The sequence below is a fragment of the Brachyistius frenatus genome, unplaced genomic scaffold (genome assembly GCF_029030835.1).
Source record: "Brachyistius frenatus isolate BFR_SWC_R1_liver_20210118 unplaced genomic scaffold, ASM2903083v1 Contig_58, whole genome shotgun sequence".
NCBI lineage: Eukaryota > Metazoa > Chordata > Actinopteri > Embiotocidae > Brachyistius > Brachyistius frenatus.
The window spans coordinates 2,194,917-2,213,967 of record NW_027210657.1 but is presented as its reverse complement, the minus strand read 5'-3'; the positions used below and the strand labels follow the sequence as shown (position 1 = coordinate 2,213,967).

The following is a 19,051-nucleotide window of genomic DNA, read 5'->3' as shown; positions in this document are numbered from 1 at the left end:
TTTACATTACTTATCACTCTAGTATAAATAGGCCTTTGGCTTTTTGTCATCAAAACTAAAATGTAAGATTTAATTAGCAACCATTTCAGCAGATGACACTGGAGTGGTGGGTAGTTTGATGAAAAAAAGGTTAAATATCTTCTTACAAGCTTTTTCTGTGGCTTTCCGCTGCTTCTTATGGTCTCAAACAGAAGCAGAAGCAGAAGTAGTTTACTCACTCATTGAGGAGATGTCATACATAATTATTATAATGAGTAGTGGTGAAGCAATCATTCAAAGCTGAACTTTTGGCCTAAATAACTAGTCATATATTTTTTTTGGTTGGCCACAGATTTCTTTTTGTCACAATTCAAAGGATGTTCAAACAAGGTTTATTTGTTTTTTATTATTTATTTATTTTATTATTTATTTTATTTATTTTTTAAAATTTTTTTTTTTAATTTAATTTTATTTTATTTTATTTTTTTTATTTTATTTTAGTTTAGTCTTTACTATCTCTCATCTGATTGGTTTCAGTAGCTAAAAGGGACGGATAATTAATGCCATTGGTTCACGTCAGGCATACTCTACTCCTATTGGTTCAACCAGACGTCACTCAGAGAGCGCCTCGGTTTCCCTTTTCCTGTGTTACCGCCCTTGGACCGAGTGAGAAATCAAGCCCAGAAAGACATCGCATTCATTGAGGGAAGACTGGTGTCATTTGGAGATTCTTTAGCCAGGTCCCTTTAGCTCCAGGTAAGAACCTAGAAACTCTGCGGAGTTTTAAATTCCTACGTCGCGGCCAGTCGTTTCTACTTCCTGTCACTTTATAGCTGTGTGTGGGTTTAAGCGACTTCAGTCAACTGCAGCGGTTAGCTTCGCTAGCTTCAACGCCTCACCGTTATGGTGCCACTTTTACTCCACCCGACCGGTGCAGCGACGTTTACCGGACGACGCGTCCCCGAAACGGGTTTCGTCTGGCTTTTAACTTACCGCCTTAGTGTATGTGGGGGAGCACAAGCGACGTTGTTGACGGGCAGCGTGATAATCGTACACACATGTCAAAGAACCGGTTAGCCGACGCGGTTCCGCACAGCAGACGAAGTGTAACCACCAAAGTAAAAGCGCTTAATGTATATTAAAATTAGTAGTGCGCGATGATATATGTCATTATATAGCAGTACAGAGCATCCTGTGATTAGTCTGGGATCATGGTTATTGCTTCATTTTTTTTCCATGAGTGTTGTTGTGGAGTGCAGGGGCTGATTTAATCTAAGCTGCCCATCCCTGTCAGCCAGACAATACATTTCACAGACGGGCCGTGAATCCCCCACCACCACCACCACCACCACCACCTCCTCCTTCTCCTCCTCCTCCTCCTCACCACCTCCCCCCCCCCCCCCCCCATGTTTTGAAAACAGGAGTTTCAGTATGTTTAAGGACATAGTTTTGGTGGGATGACTCACCAGCGTGCAGGGTGAGAGAAAGCCTGTACAACTTGTTAATGAAGGCCATTGTGCCTGTGACAGAGAGTGTACTGACACACTCCTGGTTTAAGACCTGATGTGAGGCTTTTTGTGTTTCTGTGTGTGTGTGTGTGTGTGTGTGTGTGTGTGTGTGTGTTCACAAAGGTAGTTTGGACCAGCAGGCCTCGGTGGAGAACCACAGGGTGTGGTCCACGTCTTAAGGACGACGTCTGCTTAGTGAACTGTGTCGTCGTCGTCGTCCCCCCCCCTCTTATGATTAGTAGTGTTGACTGCTGACACGGCCCTTTTGGTGACACTGCATACACCTTCTGCAGGACAGTACTGCAGATGCAGATAAACAGCCTTTTGTTGAACTCTCACCTGAGAGGAGCCACACTCATGAACGGTGGCGTTTGTTTGTTTTTGCAAAGACAAAGTTCTGTTGAGCCTGTTTTATTTACACAGTGGCTCCCTGTGAGATCCTGCTGAGCTCGAGGGGCAGAGCACTCCTTGAAATCGGTCCTCGTTTTATAATAATCTAGTGTGTGTCTGGAGTGTGCGCTAAGGACAGGGAAATATACAAATCGTGTGTGTTTGTTGGAGAAACACCCTACTTCCTGTCTGGGCCTTGCCAAGTCTGTACAAGAGTACGAAGGAGAGCAGTTTTGCATCGACACAAAGTTAAACATGCGGATCATAGCTATTTACTTACAGCCTTTTGTAACCTGCAGGCATGTGCTGCAGCAACAACAGGTTGGCCCCTCCCGTCTGTTTTGGGTTAGTGTGTTTATAGTCAGAGGTAATGGTGCAGCATCTTCAGCTCTCCCTCCACTGTCCGACACCAGGTCTTCTTGGGTCAGTTTACCATAACTATTTAAACATTTTATTCTCCTGACACCAACGCTATCTTTATTGTTTTTCCGTTTTCACGCGCTGCGGTGAAAATACCTCGGTGTTAGCGTGATCAGGCCTTCCGTCGCTATCTCTGTCTCCCTCCATCTGTTTTCTATCATTTCTAACACTTCCACGCACCTCAGGAGCCGCTGAACATGAAAACCATCAGGGAGACGAGAGTAACAACAGGGTGGTGAGAATAAAAGAGAATAAAAACGGGAGGTGGGAGGAGGCCGTATTGAGGTTTGTCCCGTGGGTAGCAGAACTGGGTCGTTCTAACTATAGTCTTTTTGTGCTTTATTGGGCCGGTGTTCTGTAATAATGTAAAACCAGGCAGTGCCGGTGCTTCCTGTTCATCTCTGAGCTGCAAATTACTATTCCTCCAACGCATACCTCTGGGATCTAAATAGCTCTAGCAACCTGGATATTTCTTGCAAGATTTATACTTGACAATGCAGGGTTTTTTTTGTGGGTTTTTTTTTTTTTAGCTTCTAAGAGTTATGTAATATAAACCAGTGATATCTGAGATGGCGTCTAACATCACATCATATTAAGTATGTGGTGTGATGCAGTGCTTTTCCCCAGTTTGTGGAAGACTTCGGTGCATGTATTTGGTGGAAGTCCTCACATACAATGTTGTTACATTTTTCAATTAAAAATGGGAAATCCCACGATATTATTTTTACCATATACATTTTTTTTTCCAGAAATTTGAAAGAGCTAGATCAAAACAAAACTTGCTGGAGAAGTAGACTCGGGGAACAACTCCATCTATTAGATCTTTGGAAAGTCAATTACGTAGTTTTGATGGTGTACACAATGATTTAAAATTCATTGGGGAGTCTTAGGTCACAACCAAAATGGCTCGGGCGCTGCACCGTAGCATAAGAATCATAAGATTGTAGAGAAAACCCTATAATATCAGACACCATCACTTTGTGAAAGAAGATGGAGCCTCACCATGAACCATGTTCATACATTTCCTATTGCAGGTATTGATGGGTCTGCCTGTCATAATCGCCTGATTGTGATTATGTGGGATAACCGTTTGTGTACGCGTTAAAATCTTTCACATTCATCTAAACAAAATAAGCTCGAAAAAAAACTAACAGAACTCATATTTCCACCACCTTTTCTACGTAGCTATCCGATGTTTGAGGTTTGACTGGCGCTCTTTTAATGATGTCATCTTGTTGCGCCCCTTTCTCTGGTATGGTTTAAAGATGCTTAACAAACATATATTTTCTGTCATAGATTGAGTTGCAAAGCCAAACACCACCGCCAATAAATAGCTTTTTTTTTTTTTTTTCCCTTCATAAGGTGAATGTTTATCATGAAACTAACATTAACTATAATAGTGGCATAAAATGTACAGCATTGAGTTATTGTAACAGCCCAAGTGGTGGCAAAGGTACAGACAGATATCTTACTTTTTACTCTCTGCTTTTCTAGAACTTAATTTCTAGAAGAATTTTGTCATTTCTGGGTTCATGAAAGAAGCCACAGTGTGATTTTTATAATTTAGTGTCATTTTTGTGACCCACCAGTCAGAGAGTGCTCAGCATTCAAAAATGATTTTTGAGGTTATGCACAACCTCAAGAATACAACTTGGTTTAACTTTTTAAAAGTTGTCACAAATCGTATAGTTTTGCTTGTCATTTCAGATGGTTTATTTGCAGTCTGGGGGGGGAAAGAGCTCAAAATCAACCCTGTAAAGTGAATAAAAACGGTTATATCGGTCAAGTGGGGTCAGTGTGCAGGTCGGTGCAAGAAAGCTGAAGGTGGCAGGTTTGCAGTATTATTGGCTCTGAGCCATCTGTTGTGTTCTTGGAGGATTAGCGGAGCAGAGAGGGAGAAAGGAATCAATCAGATTGGACTAATGGATCCTCTCAGTGTCTCCATCTCGGCCTGAGCCCACCCATTGCCATCATTATCCGCGTCTGCATGCTCCATTACGCTTCTGTCGGCGCACGCACTCCACAGAGTGCTGGACCTCGGCCTGGACCGTCGCTGTCGTTTTAACCGTGAATGATATGTGTCCGTGAAGTGGAAAATGAGAGAAAGTTGGATAGTGTGGTAAATGGTGTTATTTTGAGCTGATCTTGCCATAAGAGCATTACATATGTGTGCGTGTTTGTGCACGTGTGTGACTTCTGTTCATCCCAGGCCGTATCGTCTCCGTGGCCAGAAATGCCACATCATTGCCGTCTGCTCTTCTTAGAACTGGTCTGGGGTGACGGATCATACTTGATATGATACTTGATATGGTGCCAGACCAATATTTCTATATGCTCTCATCCGCTAGCAGGGATTTAACTTGTGTAAAATTGAATGAGAAGAGTTCAGTTTGGACGTGCGGCTTTTTCGCAGTCTTCCATTTCAAACATGTTTCTAGATTATGGAAACTCGGCGAGCTGTAAAGTTAGAATATACCCGTTGTGGTTTTTTTTTTACATCTCAGTATTGGTGAACAAAACTCTTCTTTCCAGAAACAAGCTTGTGACGATATCATGAGAAACAGATTGAGCTGCTGTTTCATGACCACAGCACACTGAGCCCAGCTGACCGCTGTTGTGTTTGCAGCACAGATAAGGATGTTCATACAAGTTGGGATACATGGGATATTTCTAAACATAGCTCCGATGCTGAAATGCTGTTTTCAACTTATTCAATTGTAAGGATTTTCTTCTATACGCCTTTATTTTGTAGTTTACGAGGTAAGTGGCAAAATGGTCTGCACTAATATAGTTACACTTTACACTGTTTCCAACCAACCACCCATTCACACGCACCAATGGCGACAGAGCTGCCCTGCAAGGTGCTCGCCTTTTTTGATCAATTTTTGGGGAATAGGTTGAAGTCACAGGAGTAGGAGTGGTCAGGAGCAACAATTGTGTTGATGCAAGTGAGAAACGTGTGTTTTTTTTTTGTTTTCTTTAACCTGCTGTGAGCGGGCGTCATGTTTGAGAACCAAAGTACCATCGCAGTACAGTTCAGGTTGTTTGCACCGAATGTTTTCCCCTCACGCGCCTCAGACCATCCCAGTAGAGCAGTCGGACCCGAGGGGACAAGTTCACAAAAGCAAATCCCACCTGGTGTCGCTCCTGACGCGATGTGCCTCCTTCGGTCTCGGATAGTCACGTTCTGCTCCCCTGAAACGTGAATGACACTCAAAACACCTCTCCAGGCTCATTACTTGATTGCCGTCGGCTCTCTGAAGCATTTCATGAACCGCCTTTGCCGATTTCCCCGAGTTTGACACAAATTTTGATGCGCGCTCTCTGCTCAAGTTCATGGTGAAATAGCAAATTTCCTTCCTCACTGTTGGCAGCGATAATATCCTGCAGTAGGAGCGCTAGATTGTACTGACTCTGTTTTCCGGTGTCTGATGAAACTCCGGCACAGTAAAACATCAGGGTGACATTGTTATTCTAGATCATTCTGTTTTTCATCAAAGTCATCCCTGCTGTCACTCGGCCTTGCCGATGCCCCTGCTGACTCTGCTAATCAGTTTAAGAAGTAAATGTGTGTTGTTGGAGTGGACTGATGGAGGAGGTGAGGGGAAGAATTAGGCCTGGACAGAGGCTGCGTTGTAGAGACCAGCAGCTAAACAGTGTGAGAGAGACACAGAGTAAGACTGCTCAAGGAATTTTCTGGACTGGACGACTCAAGTCAGGCGGCTCCATGGAAATGGCCCGAGAAGTTTAAAGAATCCTTGGCTGAATACATAGTTGAGTATTTTTTTCTGCTGTTAGGAATGGTGCGGTGTTTTACAGCTGACATATATGAGGTGAGTTGGTGATTTTCCTTGCAGTCTAGGAAATGTAAAGGGAGCAAACATAGACATATGTATGTAGAAATGGATGTAAACTTTGGGTTCTAAGAAGTGAAGTCATTGTGCAAGGGCATTAAAGTGCAATACCACTGAGGGGCCACTTGGGGCTGGCTCCAAAAAAACCTGGCTTTAATAGACTACCATTCATAAAGTGTCAACTTCTCAAGACATAAAAAAGTCGGTAAACTTTTTTTCCACAAGTGGTGTCATTAGTTAAATACTCTCTTCTGATCAGTTTGCTGGTGGTTCTTCTGAAAATAATTTCATAATTAATTCAATACGCCTCAAAAAAGAGGTATGTTTGGGGGCACACATGGTTTGATTGACATGCCTGGGGTGTGGTCCGGTTTCTGGTATAGGTGGGCGGGGCATAGTGTCTGCAGGTTTTCAGTCAGATCCACACCTCGCTCCTCCCCAGCTCGTCCACATATGGTCACTTCTGGATCCAAAAAAGACAAGATGGAGACCAAAAAGCCAGATTCCAGGCTTCAAAACAGCAGTTCACAAACCAGTGGGGGATGTGATGTTGCATTTCCACGAGGTAGCAACTGCAGCAACATTCCTCAGCTCAATTGCTGCTAAACTACCAGTGCATTCAAGTGTCCCCAATTTTCCACATACACAAAAACAGGGTGATTTTCCCCCTTGCAAAATAACTTTTTTGACTGCAGCATGAGGCAGCTCTTTGGGACAATACAAGTTTAAATGTGTACAGTGAAGTGTGCATGAGTGATTAGAATAAAAACCATCTGTGGAGTCCTGCGGGGAATCTGGAAACGATGAGGTCACTGTGTGTTGGGACCGTGGCGTGGGAGAGGGAGATGATGGCTACAGCCTCTTCATTTTGTTTGACAGGATACGTTCATTCACTTATCTGAGCTTTATTTAATCTTATTTAGTCCCGAAAGAAAAATATACTTAAAACTTTCCACAACCATTAGAGAAAGACGCTTTTTTTTTTCCTTCTTGATAATGTGTTTTAAACTTGCACAAAAAGAGGTGGGAGTGGTCAGATAATATGTCTGACCATGAGAAAGTTCTTTCTTTGTTCCAGCTGTGTGTGTGTGTGTGTGTTGCATCATTGCATCACAGCTGTGATCAACTATTGTTTCACAGGGATGAGACAAACAGTTTTGAGCTCCGTACAGTTTTCTTTCATTGTTTGAGTCGTCCAACTTAAAAGGAATTTTCGGCACCATCTCTAATCATGACGTTGTGTGTGTGTGTGTGTGTGTGTGTGTGTGTGTGTGTGTGTGTGTGTGTGTGTGTGTGTGTGTGTGTGTGTGTGTGTGTGTGTGTGTGTGTGTGTGTGTGTGTGTGTGTGTGTGTGTGTGTTTGTTTTCAGGTAGCCTCTCTGGTCTGGAGCAGTAAACCCGAGGAGTAGCAGTGTGGCTGTGGTCTGCTGTTCAGTGTTGCTAAGCAAGCTATAGCTGGCACCATGGCGTTGTCATACAAGAAGGATCTGGACAAGTACAAGGATCTCGATGAAGATGAAATCCTCAACAAACTGTCGGCGGAGGAGCTCAAACAGCTGGAGACGGCCCTCGAGGAGATGGACCCTGAGGTCAGGGCTCGGTGAGGGTTGGAGGAGCTCCAGGGCTCCTTAGTGGGAGGAAGTTGTTGTGGCAAAGGGATTTATTGAAAAAATAAATATAAATTCAGAAAATAAAGCATATTATTTATATATATATATATATATATACCCTTAAAAACCCTTTAACAAATTGTTTACAATCATAATCAACACAACTCTTTAGTTATGGAAAATAAGTTAAAGCTGCAGCGGCTCTCAGGCTGCCAAATGTTTGTGTGTTTATTTGCGAGTCGAGCTGTACAGTATAATGAAATGCTTCCCAAGCCCCCTTGGAAGTTTTATTTATCTTCCATCTAAACCGAGTGAGACTAATCACCCCACATAGTGACCGCACAAAGCTGACAGGAAACAGTCAGCCGCAGGGGAAAAATATTAATTTCTCAATCTCATGTCAGCAAATAGACAAAGTGTGCACTCAAAAAGAGCCACTGCATTTGGTTTAAATAGCAGCAGTGTGCACAGGCTGGCTCGACCACCCTTGCTAGATTTCCACACATCCTTGTTCATTTTTATGTCTTTATCCTTTAAGCCATGTATAAAGTTAAACTGGTTCACAGAATATTTACTTCTTGTTTTGAGGAGCTTGTAATTCATGTTTATTTCCCACGAGGCTCTCGTAATCCTACATCTGACTACCACGCACACCTGAAGATAAAAGCAGAGCAGCATGCTCAAAGAAATGTGATGCCATAGTGATGAAAGTATCCTCAAATACATACTCTGATGATGATGTGGGGCCTGAGTGAACAGCACTGTGCTGGCACAATGAAACATTGTATGCCTGTATATTTTCATTGTCGTGTTTCAGAAATATTCACATGATTGCATAAATAGATATTTTTGCAGAAGTCATAGATCCATTTAGAGCTTAAAAGCCTGATTCAGCAGCAGTAATAGCATATAGATGGCAGACTTCAAGACTGTAGTGTTTGTATTGGAGTCTCCATCATTTGACAGGTCTAATGTGACTCCTTCTCTCCTCTCTCCTCAGAATGCTCTGCTCCCGGCAGGCTTACGTCAGAAGGACCATACGGAGAAGGAAGCTACAGGACCGTTCAACAGGGATGGTCTGCTCAAATACCTGGAGAAGGAAGCCATGGAGTACAAGGACAGAGATGATATAGTGCCCTTCACTGGAGAGAGAAAAGGTGTGTTTCTGTTGTTCGACAGCAGTCTCCAATAGAAGACCAGACCGAGCTCAAATGCAAAAACAGTTTGCCTTCAAATATTCAGTAAAAACGACCATATTACCGTCGTGTTTGTAACCAAACCACTTCCACACTGAACAAGTCACTCCCCGCTGTGGAGCTGCTTTCAACCGTGCTTGTTGTTGCTGCTGAGCGAATGTTAAGACACCAGTTATGACACCATTACATCAACAAGTGGGAATATTGTCATGATCACGACAAGATTTTTGTTTTCATTATAGTAAAGTTGCACCAATATTATGATGAACAATACAGCACGGCACACCCCTCGTCTGACGTGACTTTTACTACATTTTTGTGGTAAACCACAATGCTTATTGGTAGAAGAAGGTGGGAAAAGCCACAATATTCACGTTTTGTAGTTCAACATAATCACAAAGAAACTCAGCAGATTCCACCTGTGATGGTGTATTTTGTGTACACTGCTCTATTGTCATTAGTAACACCAGTAGCACGGTGCTATCGCATGTTAGGAGTGTGTTTCTCAGGGGAAGGAGACTCCCGATGCGCCTGTGTGAGAACCAAAGGTACAGACACAGCAGTAATTACTGCTCTGCTGGCTATGCTGGCATTATTAATGCATGTCTGCTGTTATGCAACATACAGCAGTGTGGGGGAGGTGTGTGTTTGCAACAGGGGATCGGAGGCAAGGAGTGTCAAAAGAGGAGGCAAGTTTAGCATTTAATGTCTTGAAACTCAGGATATTTTTTATTTTATTTTTTTGCTTATTGGTTGTTTCCAGATTAGATTAGTGAATCACGACTTGATTTGCTCAAAGCTAAAGCTCCGGCTGTGGGTTGTTTTTTTTTTTCTTCTGGAGGAAGCGATGCAAATCTAAGCCTAAGGTCCTATTTGAATAGGAAGGAATAATTATGATAGTTGTTTTTTTGTTTGTCTTGGCTCATTGATTGAAATCCATCAACAGATATCCGTGTTGCTCACTGTTCGAGGATTTAAAACTGCAGATCTGTGTCTCATGTCTTAACGACACAATAATGTCCCAATGTCATGAAAAAAATCTTAAATTTTACAATCATTCAAACTGGTTATATGTAACGCTCATAGTTATATCCAGTAAACAGGCTTTTAGCAGGCAACTATTCCTATAGTTTTTAAATTGAAGGAGTGAAAACACAAGGCTTTTAATGTGGGATGGATCATCACACCAACCTCTGATATCACACAGTTCTCTGCTCGAGGGGGAAACATACTGAGTTTTGTCACAACGGATGTTTGTAGCAGGAATTTTCTCAGAAGAAAATGGGAACCAGATGGGATTAATGTTGTTGTAGAAACTGAAATAACCTCCCAAAAGAAACCTGTTCTGTTCAAACAAGTTTTAAGAGATACCTTTGGTAATGTTTTTAGAAAAGACCTAGGTATCATTTTTATAACGTGACAACATGGCAGAAAAACAAACAAAAAAAGTGAGTCGAGTTGAAACTTTAATGTGTAGAAATGATTTTCGAGAGGAAGACATTCCTTTTGTTGGGGCCTTCAGACAAAGTTACTCCCTCACTGCAGAGGAAATATGGAACTGACATCTTCCCCTGACCTCACCATGGCCTGTTAGACATTATACTGTGTGTGTGTGTGTGTGTGTGTGTGTGTGTGTGTGTGTGTGTGTGTGTGTGTGTGTGTGTGTGTGTGTGTGTGTGTGTGTGTGTGTGTGTGTGTGTGTGTGTGTGTGTGTGTGTGTGTGTGTGTGTGTGTGTTCTATGACAACATGGAAAACTCTCATTACTGTGGTTGTTCGGTGGAATGTAGCCGGTTCTCTTCCTCTTGTTATTCTCACCCCCTGTTGATAAATAACGTGGTCACGAGTGTTTGTTTCTCTCGTTTCAATAATGCACATAATTTGCCAGGAAAACAGATGGCTAAAAAGCCACGGCAACCATTGAAGACACTTCAATTAATGTTATTGTGTCAGTCTTTCTTATTATATTTCTATGAGCCATCTTTTTTTTTAATTTTTTTTTATTGTTCATTCCTTTTGTTCGCCCTTGCCCCTTCAGGGGTTGTCAGCGTTGTTCACATTGTGTTCTGGTGAGATGATGGTTAAAGCTGATTATCTCTGATTGCATTTGGAGAGATGCACATTATTTGCAGCATGTTCAGTGGAGTAAAGCTGAGCGTCAGAGCAGGAGAATATTACTTAAAGCATTTAAGCTCACTTTGATTAAAGTCTGATAAACACTGTTTTTTTTGTGGTTAGAGTGGAGGGTGTGGTGGCGGTACCACTTAAAACACAAAGATGCACCACATGCCTCCAGTATTCTGGTTTCTTATGCATTCCTTTTATAGTTGAAGCATTTGCCAGGAATCATCCCTGTGTAACTGATGTGATATTTATGTCACAAAATATCAAGGCAATAGGCTGTATATAAAACTGGAGGTAGTCTGCAGATATGTAAAGTAAAGCCGATGGGAAGGTGCCGTAAAGTGTAATACGGCTGAGGGCCACTGGGGTCTGGCTACCAAAAAAAAACTCTGGTTCCAATAGATGCTCATTCAAAAAGAGTCCACTTCTCTCATGAAATAGTCAAAATAAAAATTCCATTCCATAATCAATGAGACATCAAGCCTCAAAGAGAGGTATGTGTTGTTTGATTGAAACGCCTGGGGTGCCCTCAAGTTTCCAGTGTAGGTGGGTGGCCATAGTGTCCACAGATTCTCAGTCACATCCACCCCACGAAAAAACAACCAGATGGGAACTGCCAAAATGCCAGACTCTCGAGGCTTCAAAAGGGAAGTTTGCAAACTAATGGTTACCGTCATGGTGGGCTGCCAAACCCAACTCCTGTATATCAGAGTTGTCAATCTGTCTGCACAGATTCTGCTGCTCCAGACAGACACTGCTTTATAGACTTTATTGGCCCGTTTTACCCAAAGAAGTTGTGCAACGCCGTAACCCAATGTAATTTCCTCACCTGGTTAATAACGGATAACAAGACTTCAGGCTGGCCAGTCTCTTGTCCTTTGTTGCTTCCGGCAGGTTAAATGTCGCTCCAGAGGGACTGGTGCAGGATGCTGCCTGATGACTGTATTTACTGTTCACTGGCTCTCAGGAAGTGCCAGAGCCCCCCACTAGGGACCAGTTTCAACAATTTGAGGGGCTTGACTGACTTTGTAGGAGGGAAGAGAGGGAGGGCCTGTTCTCGGGGTGTTTGGATTGAGGAGAGGAGCAGCAAATGGCGCCCAGTGTATGGGCTCTTTGTCCAGTCCAAGTGCTTGTTGCCCAAGCAGTGCAGTTTAGATTAGACTCAAGTCATTGTTCCATGACTTCCTTTGCGCTTTCTTGCCTTCGATAGGTTACCATGGCAACACTGTAGTTGTCAAGACAGTCGTGGCTGGACTGAGTTCAGCCAGTCTTGAACTGCCGATGGCTGGGGAATGTTGTGTAAAATAGCAGGAGGCCCAGACTTATTTAAAGAGCACATTTCTGTTCACACTTCACCTCCTCATCAGAGTCACTACTGTTAGTATAAGCCGGCCGAAAGAAGAATTTCAGTCAATTTGATATATCAACAAAGTTCAGTCACAGTTGATGTTATTTGGATTTTTCAGCACCGACTAAAAATAGTAAAAGTTCATATTGAAAATAAGATTTTCTAACTTTATCTCTGATATTTTATGTATTGCAAGAAAAAACAGGATTTGGGTGCGACACAGTGTAGAAATGACTTTGAATGTAACAGTAAAGCGAAAGAGAAAGTGATGACCATTACAAGATCCAGAACAAATAAAAGAGGTTGTGAATTGAGAGACACGTCCCGATTAATGTTGGTGTTAATTCCAAAACTCCGTGTGTGTGTGTGTGTGTGTGTATGAGCTAGGATAGTAGGAAAGGGTTTAGGAGAATAACGAGTCACATTAACCAACAGTTGGACTTTTTATTTTTTGAAATGGGAGGTTGTGTAACATCGCCTGCGTGGACCTGTTTCTTCTGTCTTTGTTCATGTCAGGATAATTTATTGTTGCGAAGAGAATTTATATGATGGATGAATTATCTCTTTTTAAGTTTAGTATTGGACTGAAATTCTTCTGCTCTATCTTTCTTCATAGGTAAAGTGTTTGTTCCCAAGCAGAAACCAATAGAAGCGTGCCAGGAGGAAGTCACGACCCTCGATCCAGAATTAGAGGAAGCTCTGTCCAGCGCCACAGACACGGAATTGTGCGATCTAGCAGGTAAGAATGAATAAGTCGGCCTCAACACAAGCTAAACACAAGCTCCTCACCGTCGGTGTTTCCCCGTGCGTTGATGGGGAGAAATAAAAAGGCCCATTGAGCAGAATAAAGCCATTTGTCTTCTGTGCCGTCTCGATTTGTTTACCTTTATTTACTCTGGAGAACACATGCGTGCACACTGATTCCTCCCCACAGCTGCTGAGTGTATGATTGGCTTTTGTCCGCAGCGATCCTGGGTGTTCACACGCTGGTCACCAGCACTCAGACGTACGACGGGACTGGAAGTAAAGACGCTTACAACAGTGAGTGCAATTTCACTTTTGTTCATTTAAAAGTCCCTGAAGGATTCCTGATCTTGACGTCCGGATGTGTGTCTTTTCTAGATGTGATCAAAGGGGAGAAGATGAACCCCGTGTTTGATGAGCCTCCCAATCCCACTAATGTTGAAGAGACTCTGCAGAGGATAAAAAGCAACGACGGCTCCTTAACGGAGGTCAACCTCAACAACATTAAGGTACACGGAGACACAAGTTTTCAGTGTGTGTGTGTGTGTGTGTGTGTGTGTGTGTGTGTGTGTGTGTGTGTGAGCCCGTCGGACTAACTGCAGCGTGTCCTTGTTGGTTTCTCAGAACATTCCCATCCCCACGCTGAAGGACTTCGCCAAAGCCATGGAGAAGAACACGCACGTCAAGAAGTTCAGCCTGGCAGCGACACGTAGTAACGACCCAATAGCTGTGGTGAGAGGGAGCGCTGTGCTTTGGTTTGTGGGCTTTGAACTGCTCTGTTGACACTCTGCAACCCCTTAACGTCTTTGCTCTATTTCCTCCTCCTTTCTGTTCTTCCGTCCAGGTGTTCGGTGACATGCTGCGGGAGAACAAGACGTTGCAAAGTTTGAACTTGGAGACCAACTTCATCACCGGGGTGGGGGTGCAGGCTTTGGTTGATGCCTTGCGGGACAATGACACGCTCACCGAGATCAAGATAGACAACCAGGTACGCTTACAATGATCGAGAGTGTCTCTTTGCAATTCTCACTTTTCACTTGTCAGAAACTTTTAAAATAGAGCGGCTTCATGCTAGCCTGGCTCCACAGAGCAGTCTTTGCTGTGATTAGAGTCTGGTTTGTTCAATCAGTAACCAGTGGGGATTGCTAAAAGCGATGGCATTCAAGTCTGCCATTTGTTTCGAAATGTTGTTCAAACAATGGTGGTAGACCTTGAGGAACAGATACAAACAGTTGCAGGAATGCCAGCAGATATCGGAGCGTTGAAGCCGGAGCAAGTGAGTCTGCGTTGGTCATTACCGACATGTTGTTGCTCTCTGCTCACTCTGCGGAGAGTCTCTGCTGTTTCCAGCTCGGTGAGCTCGAGCCAACTACATATATCGTATGTTGGTCACTGTAGATTGGTTAAAGACTTCTCCAGCAGCTGGAATAGTTGGAACGACCTGCAGGCCAGACTCGATGTCGCCTCTCTCATGTCTCTAACTGCAGGTTTTTTTCACACAAAATGATCTTGTTTTAATATACAATACATTTTGTCACGCTTTTTGTTCGAATTCAACCTGTTCCGTGATAAAGTACGTAATTCACTTGCACTTGTTAAAAACATTATTGTGTGTTCCAGGTCGGAGTCTTTTTCTTTTCTGCCATAGACCAAAGTGACATTCCGACTCTGATGATGCTGATCTCTGTATGTGTGTGTGTGTGTGTGTGTGTGTGTGTGTGTGTGTGTGTACTTCAGAGGCAGCAGCTGGGTACGACCGTCGAGATGGAGATCGCTAAAATGCTGGAGGAGAACAACAGCATAGTGAAGTTTGGCTACCACTTCAACCAGCAAGGACCTCGATCCAGAGCAGCGGCAGCGATCACCAAGAACAACGACCTGGGTATGAAACACACACACACACACACACAACAATTTGAGGTTTGTTTCAACTTGTAAAAGCCGAGTTATTGCGTCATCTATGACCTTCCACCCGGTATCTACAGTTTATAAGGGAGCGTCCTGATAAAGTCCTGCTAAATTGTCGTGACATACTGGCTCAAACATCTGTTCAGTTTCTTCTTCAGTCCTTCAGTCCACAGTGACGACCTCTGCTCTCTCTTTTAGCTCCTCCTCCTGTCAGAGCTGCGGTAGCACAGGTCTGATGCATGGGTGTGGCTCAAAGTGTGTCAATGCATCAATCATAACAGCGACTTCTTTCACAGTGCTTGAATAGAGAATTCACTGCATTAACAGTATGGAGACTGACATTGTGTGATGTCACGTCTTTGAGAGTGATGACGTCTCACGTGTTGTTTTCTGTACACACTGACACGCGCTGTTGAAATGGGTGTAAACTTTGACCCCATGACGACTCGCGTAGCGTCTTCAGGATGAACTAACATGCCTGTGTAGGTTGAAAGTGGCCTCGCATGTTTACAGTTGTGCTTTTTTTTTTTTGGCTCTTTGTCATCCTGTTCTTCCTCTCTAGTCCGCAGGAGGCGAGTGGAAGGGGACCTGTAGGGACGGAGGCCGACCCGTCTCCCAGCCAATCCTGTTTTTTCATCTCATCGCGTGGAATAATTTCAGCCAATGCCCCGGTCTCATGTCACTCTGTGGAAACTTTAGTCTTGTGCCAAACTGTGGGGCAAGGCGCGCTCAACCAGAACATACATCTGAGAAGAAGGGAAATAACTGGAATACGCCCGCTCCCCATACACGTTCAAACTTATGTTTATTATTATGTTGTTATTGAAGGTGTAAATCTTGTTAGTTTTTAGTCATTTCATTTCAGATGCTCCTTTTTTTTTTTTTTTTATTTTTTAGCCTTTATATTATCTCCTGACTTTTTACTTGCTTTTTTTTTTTTCTTTTATACAATGCTGTAATCATGTGAACTAATCATGAACATTTACAATGTAACAAACAACAATAACGGCTTTGTGGAAACGGTAACTAATAGTATGAAACCCCTCGATCCTCTGTTCTCATAGTTTGCAAATAAGGTCAAAGCTCCATGTTGAATTCCTGTATCGTACCGGCTGTAGTTGTCATTAGAAAGATGGTGATAGCTCTGAAGTTGATGTTTGCATCTGCCTTGACTTTCGCTTCAGAAAGTGATGTCATTCCGGCCGGGCTGCAGGGGACAGAATGGTTGGGGCTTAGTCATGCCCGCAAGCCTCTTCAGACTGCACGGCTGTCTGGTGAGTTGTAAGAACCAGCAGCACGGTGCAGGGATGACTCTTGGGCTCTGATGTCATTCCCAAATGTTGTACATCGCATGAGCAGAGTGCTTTTATTTGTAGGTGTTGTTTACTGGAGTTGCCTTGTAAAGCCAGCTAGACTGTTGGACTCGTGTGTGCAAGAGGTTCCTTAGTTAGTGCTGGTGTTGCGCTGTCGTCAGCCGACAGACGAGACGACTGCAAAGTGTGCTGAAGACGCCCCCATACTGTTGTAAAATACATACTGTAATTATCAGTGCAGATTATTTTCAAAGTTGCTTTACTATTTTATTCTAACTAAAGGTCTTGTTTTGATACGGTTCAAATTCTCATCTTGGTTATTATGATTACTATTATTTTTTGACATGAATTATAACCAGGGCTTTATATTTTGGATTAAATAAAAATGGGAATTTACTGTAAAAGGAAAAAAAGATTTCGAGCCAGACAGAAAAGTCTTCAATCTGCTCTTACAGATGGTGCAAATGTCTGCTCAACTCACTGGGTTTCTTCTGATGCTTAACCACGCCAAAGACCAACACATGCACTGCTTAAAGTATCAATATTGGACTTAATGGTTATTGGTTCAGGTTTCCAGAGCACAGATCTGAGAAAGGAGTCCCCCGGTTAACGATTATCTTGACATTTGTAGATCCTACCATGCCACTGTATATGTCTTTTCTTTTCTGTGGGCTGGTCATTGCGAAATGTTCACGAAGAACACTGAGACGTGAGAAAGAGTTGGCAAACAGGTTGTGTGAAAGTTACTTCTTAGGTTGTGACTGCTTGTGAATTGTTTCTTTGAACTGCGTCTCCCAGATAGAAGTGCTAAATTAAGGTTTTCCTCCTCCTTCACACAAACACTTTCATTTGGCTCTGAGCAGTGGCACGTCGTTCATTATGTCAGAAATGACGACGTGCTATGTCTGCATTAAATTGAACTTCCTTCGGTACACTAACTTTCTCTGAGATGGGTAGAACAGGACTAATTCAGGAGTTACTTGAAACATGTACATACTGTTTATGTGTAACAGGTTAATGCCGGCATGTCGTCGTCCTTTGTGAGCATCATGTGTCCGTTGACCAAAAATCTCCTTTCATCGGCCTCACATACATTCCTCGGACAGGAGTTGTACTTTGGGTTTTTATATGCGTATAATATTTCCAGGATCATATCTGCAAGTATCTCTTTTTCAAACATTTTGTTTTTGCATCGCTCTGTTTCTGCTGGGCGGTCAGCTAAAACCGAAATCTGCTTCTTTGCTTGGGCTGGTTAATATTATGTTACTCATAATATGTATATTCATTGTAAAATGCCATCTCAAAAAAATCTAATTGCACACACACACGCACACACACACACACACACACACACACACACACACACACACACACACACACACACACACACACACAGATATGTGTGTGCCACATAAAATCTCCACATGTCACTGCTGAGATTTTTTTTGTACCTTAAATCAAAATCCAGGTGTTAACACAAGGAATATGTATTATTATAAAACCACAAGACTGGTAAAACACACTGCTGAATACATAACATCTTCAACAATAAATGTTTTTACATACTCTGCCCTTTTTTGCATTTAGTCTTTTTTTCCTAATCAACCTGCTCCTTAAAATAATAATATGGACTACATGTTTTCCAAGTAAGCTCAAATATATATATATATATATATTAAATCTCTTAGCATGACATTTTGGACCAAATTTAATAATAGGTTCCTTGTATTCAGCTCCTGATTAAAACGGCAGCAGGTTGAACAGTGAGCTCCTGATACTGCTCTCCAGATACACACAGTTTAAAGGTGGGATTTCTACGGGATCACAAAGAATGGAAAATAAAATATTTACTTCTGCTAACCCCACCAGAGAAAAATGTCAACATTGCTCTCATAATTATTCTAGTCTTTTACATTGGCATTGTAATTATTAAGCAATAAAGATGTGCAAGGTAAAAAGGAGATGTACAACACCATCAGTGCGAAACATAAGAGTACACAGGGAAAGACCAATGAAGAAGCAGTTGTGGGTTGGAGGTGATCATATGGGTGTTGGTACTTTGGTAAATGCCATCCCATTTCCTCCTCAAAGAATCATGCCACTAGTAAATGTGCAAAACTCTTGTGTAACTACTGAATTGTAGATTTAAAGCTGACATGTCAAAACTCAAGTTCAAATAGTGCCCTATTCTTAAGCACCGACAGGCCTTTTAGTTTGGGAGAATCTCTGTGTGGTGTACACCTTTTAATAAGTTCCAGATCCAGTTTTTGAGGTTGTTTGCGCATGCCTGAGAGATGATGTAATGTATATGACTCCATCCTTCTCTGGGTTTCCTGTGCCAGAGTGTTGCTGTGAGCTGCTGTCAGAGAAAACTCTGCACTGCTGGCAGTGAACTGTGGCCAGCTGGGGGAGGCTGGGGGAAGGGGGAGGGGAGGGGAGGGAGGAGGGGGGGGGAGTGACTCAAGTGTTTCCACTCTGAGGAGAGCAAACGAGAACAGCAGGTTTGTGTCATGTCGGTTAATCACACCAGAAGGCATCATTTCAGAGGAAAAATCCCAACCTAGAATCAGAATCTGAGAGTAAAATATACAGTTGTCCTCTTATGTAAGTACAGTCCAACTCTGCCCTCAGACCAGGACTATTAATAAGCACAGCCTCCA

At 42.8% G+C, this 19,051-nt stretch overlaps 1 protein-coding gene across 1 annotated transcript; it reads left to right on the top strand.

Moving 5' to 3' along the window:
• Positions 1-628: 628 nt before the first annotated feature.
• Positions 629-17,963, top strand: tmod2 (tropomodulin 2). Its single transcript, XM_069705728.1, has 10 exons — positions 629-735; positions 7,521-7,739; positions 8,761-8,917; positions 13,043-13,165; positions 13,393-13,467; positions 13,549-13,679; positions 13,795-13,902; positions 14,015-14,158; positions 14,908-15,052; positions 15,641-17,963. The coding sequence occupies exons 2-10, from the start codon at positions 7,614-7,616 to the stop codon at positions 15,670-15,672; spliced, it is 1,041 nt and encodes a 346-aa protein (XP_069561829.1). The 5' UTR covers positions 629-735; positions 7,521-7,613; the 3' UTR covers positions 15,673-17,963.
• The last annotated feature ends 1,088 nt before the right edge of the window (positions 17,964-19,051 follow it).

Bases quoted from the DNA above. Each gene is read 5' to 3' on its own strand.
- tmod2 (XM_069705728.1), top strand. From the start codon at position 7,614: ATGGCGTTGTCATACAAGAAGGATCTGGACAAGTACAAGGATCTCGAT. The intron at 8,918-13,042 runs GTGTGTTTCTGT...CTTTCTTCATAG, and splicing joins CTTCACTGGAGAGAGAAAAG to GTAAAGTGTTTGTTCCCAAG. The intron at 15,053-15,640 runs GTATGAAACACA...CTTCCTCTCTAG, and splicing joins CACCAAGAACAACGACCTGG to TCCGCAGGAGGCGAGTGGAA.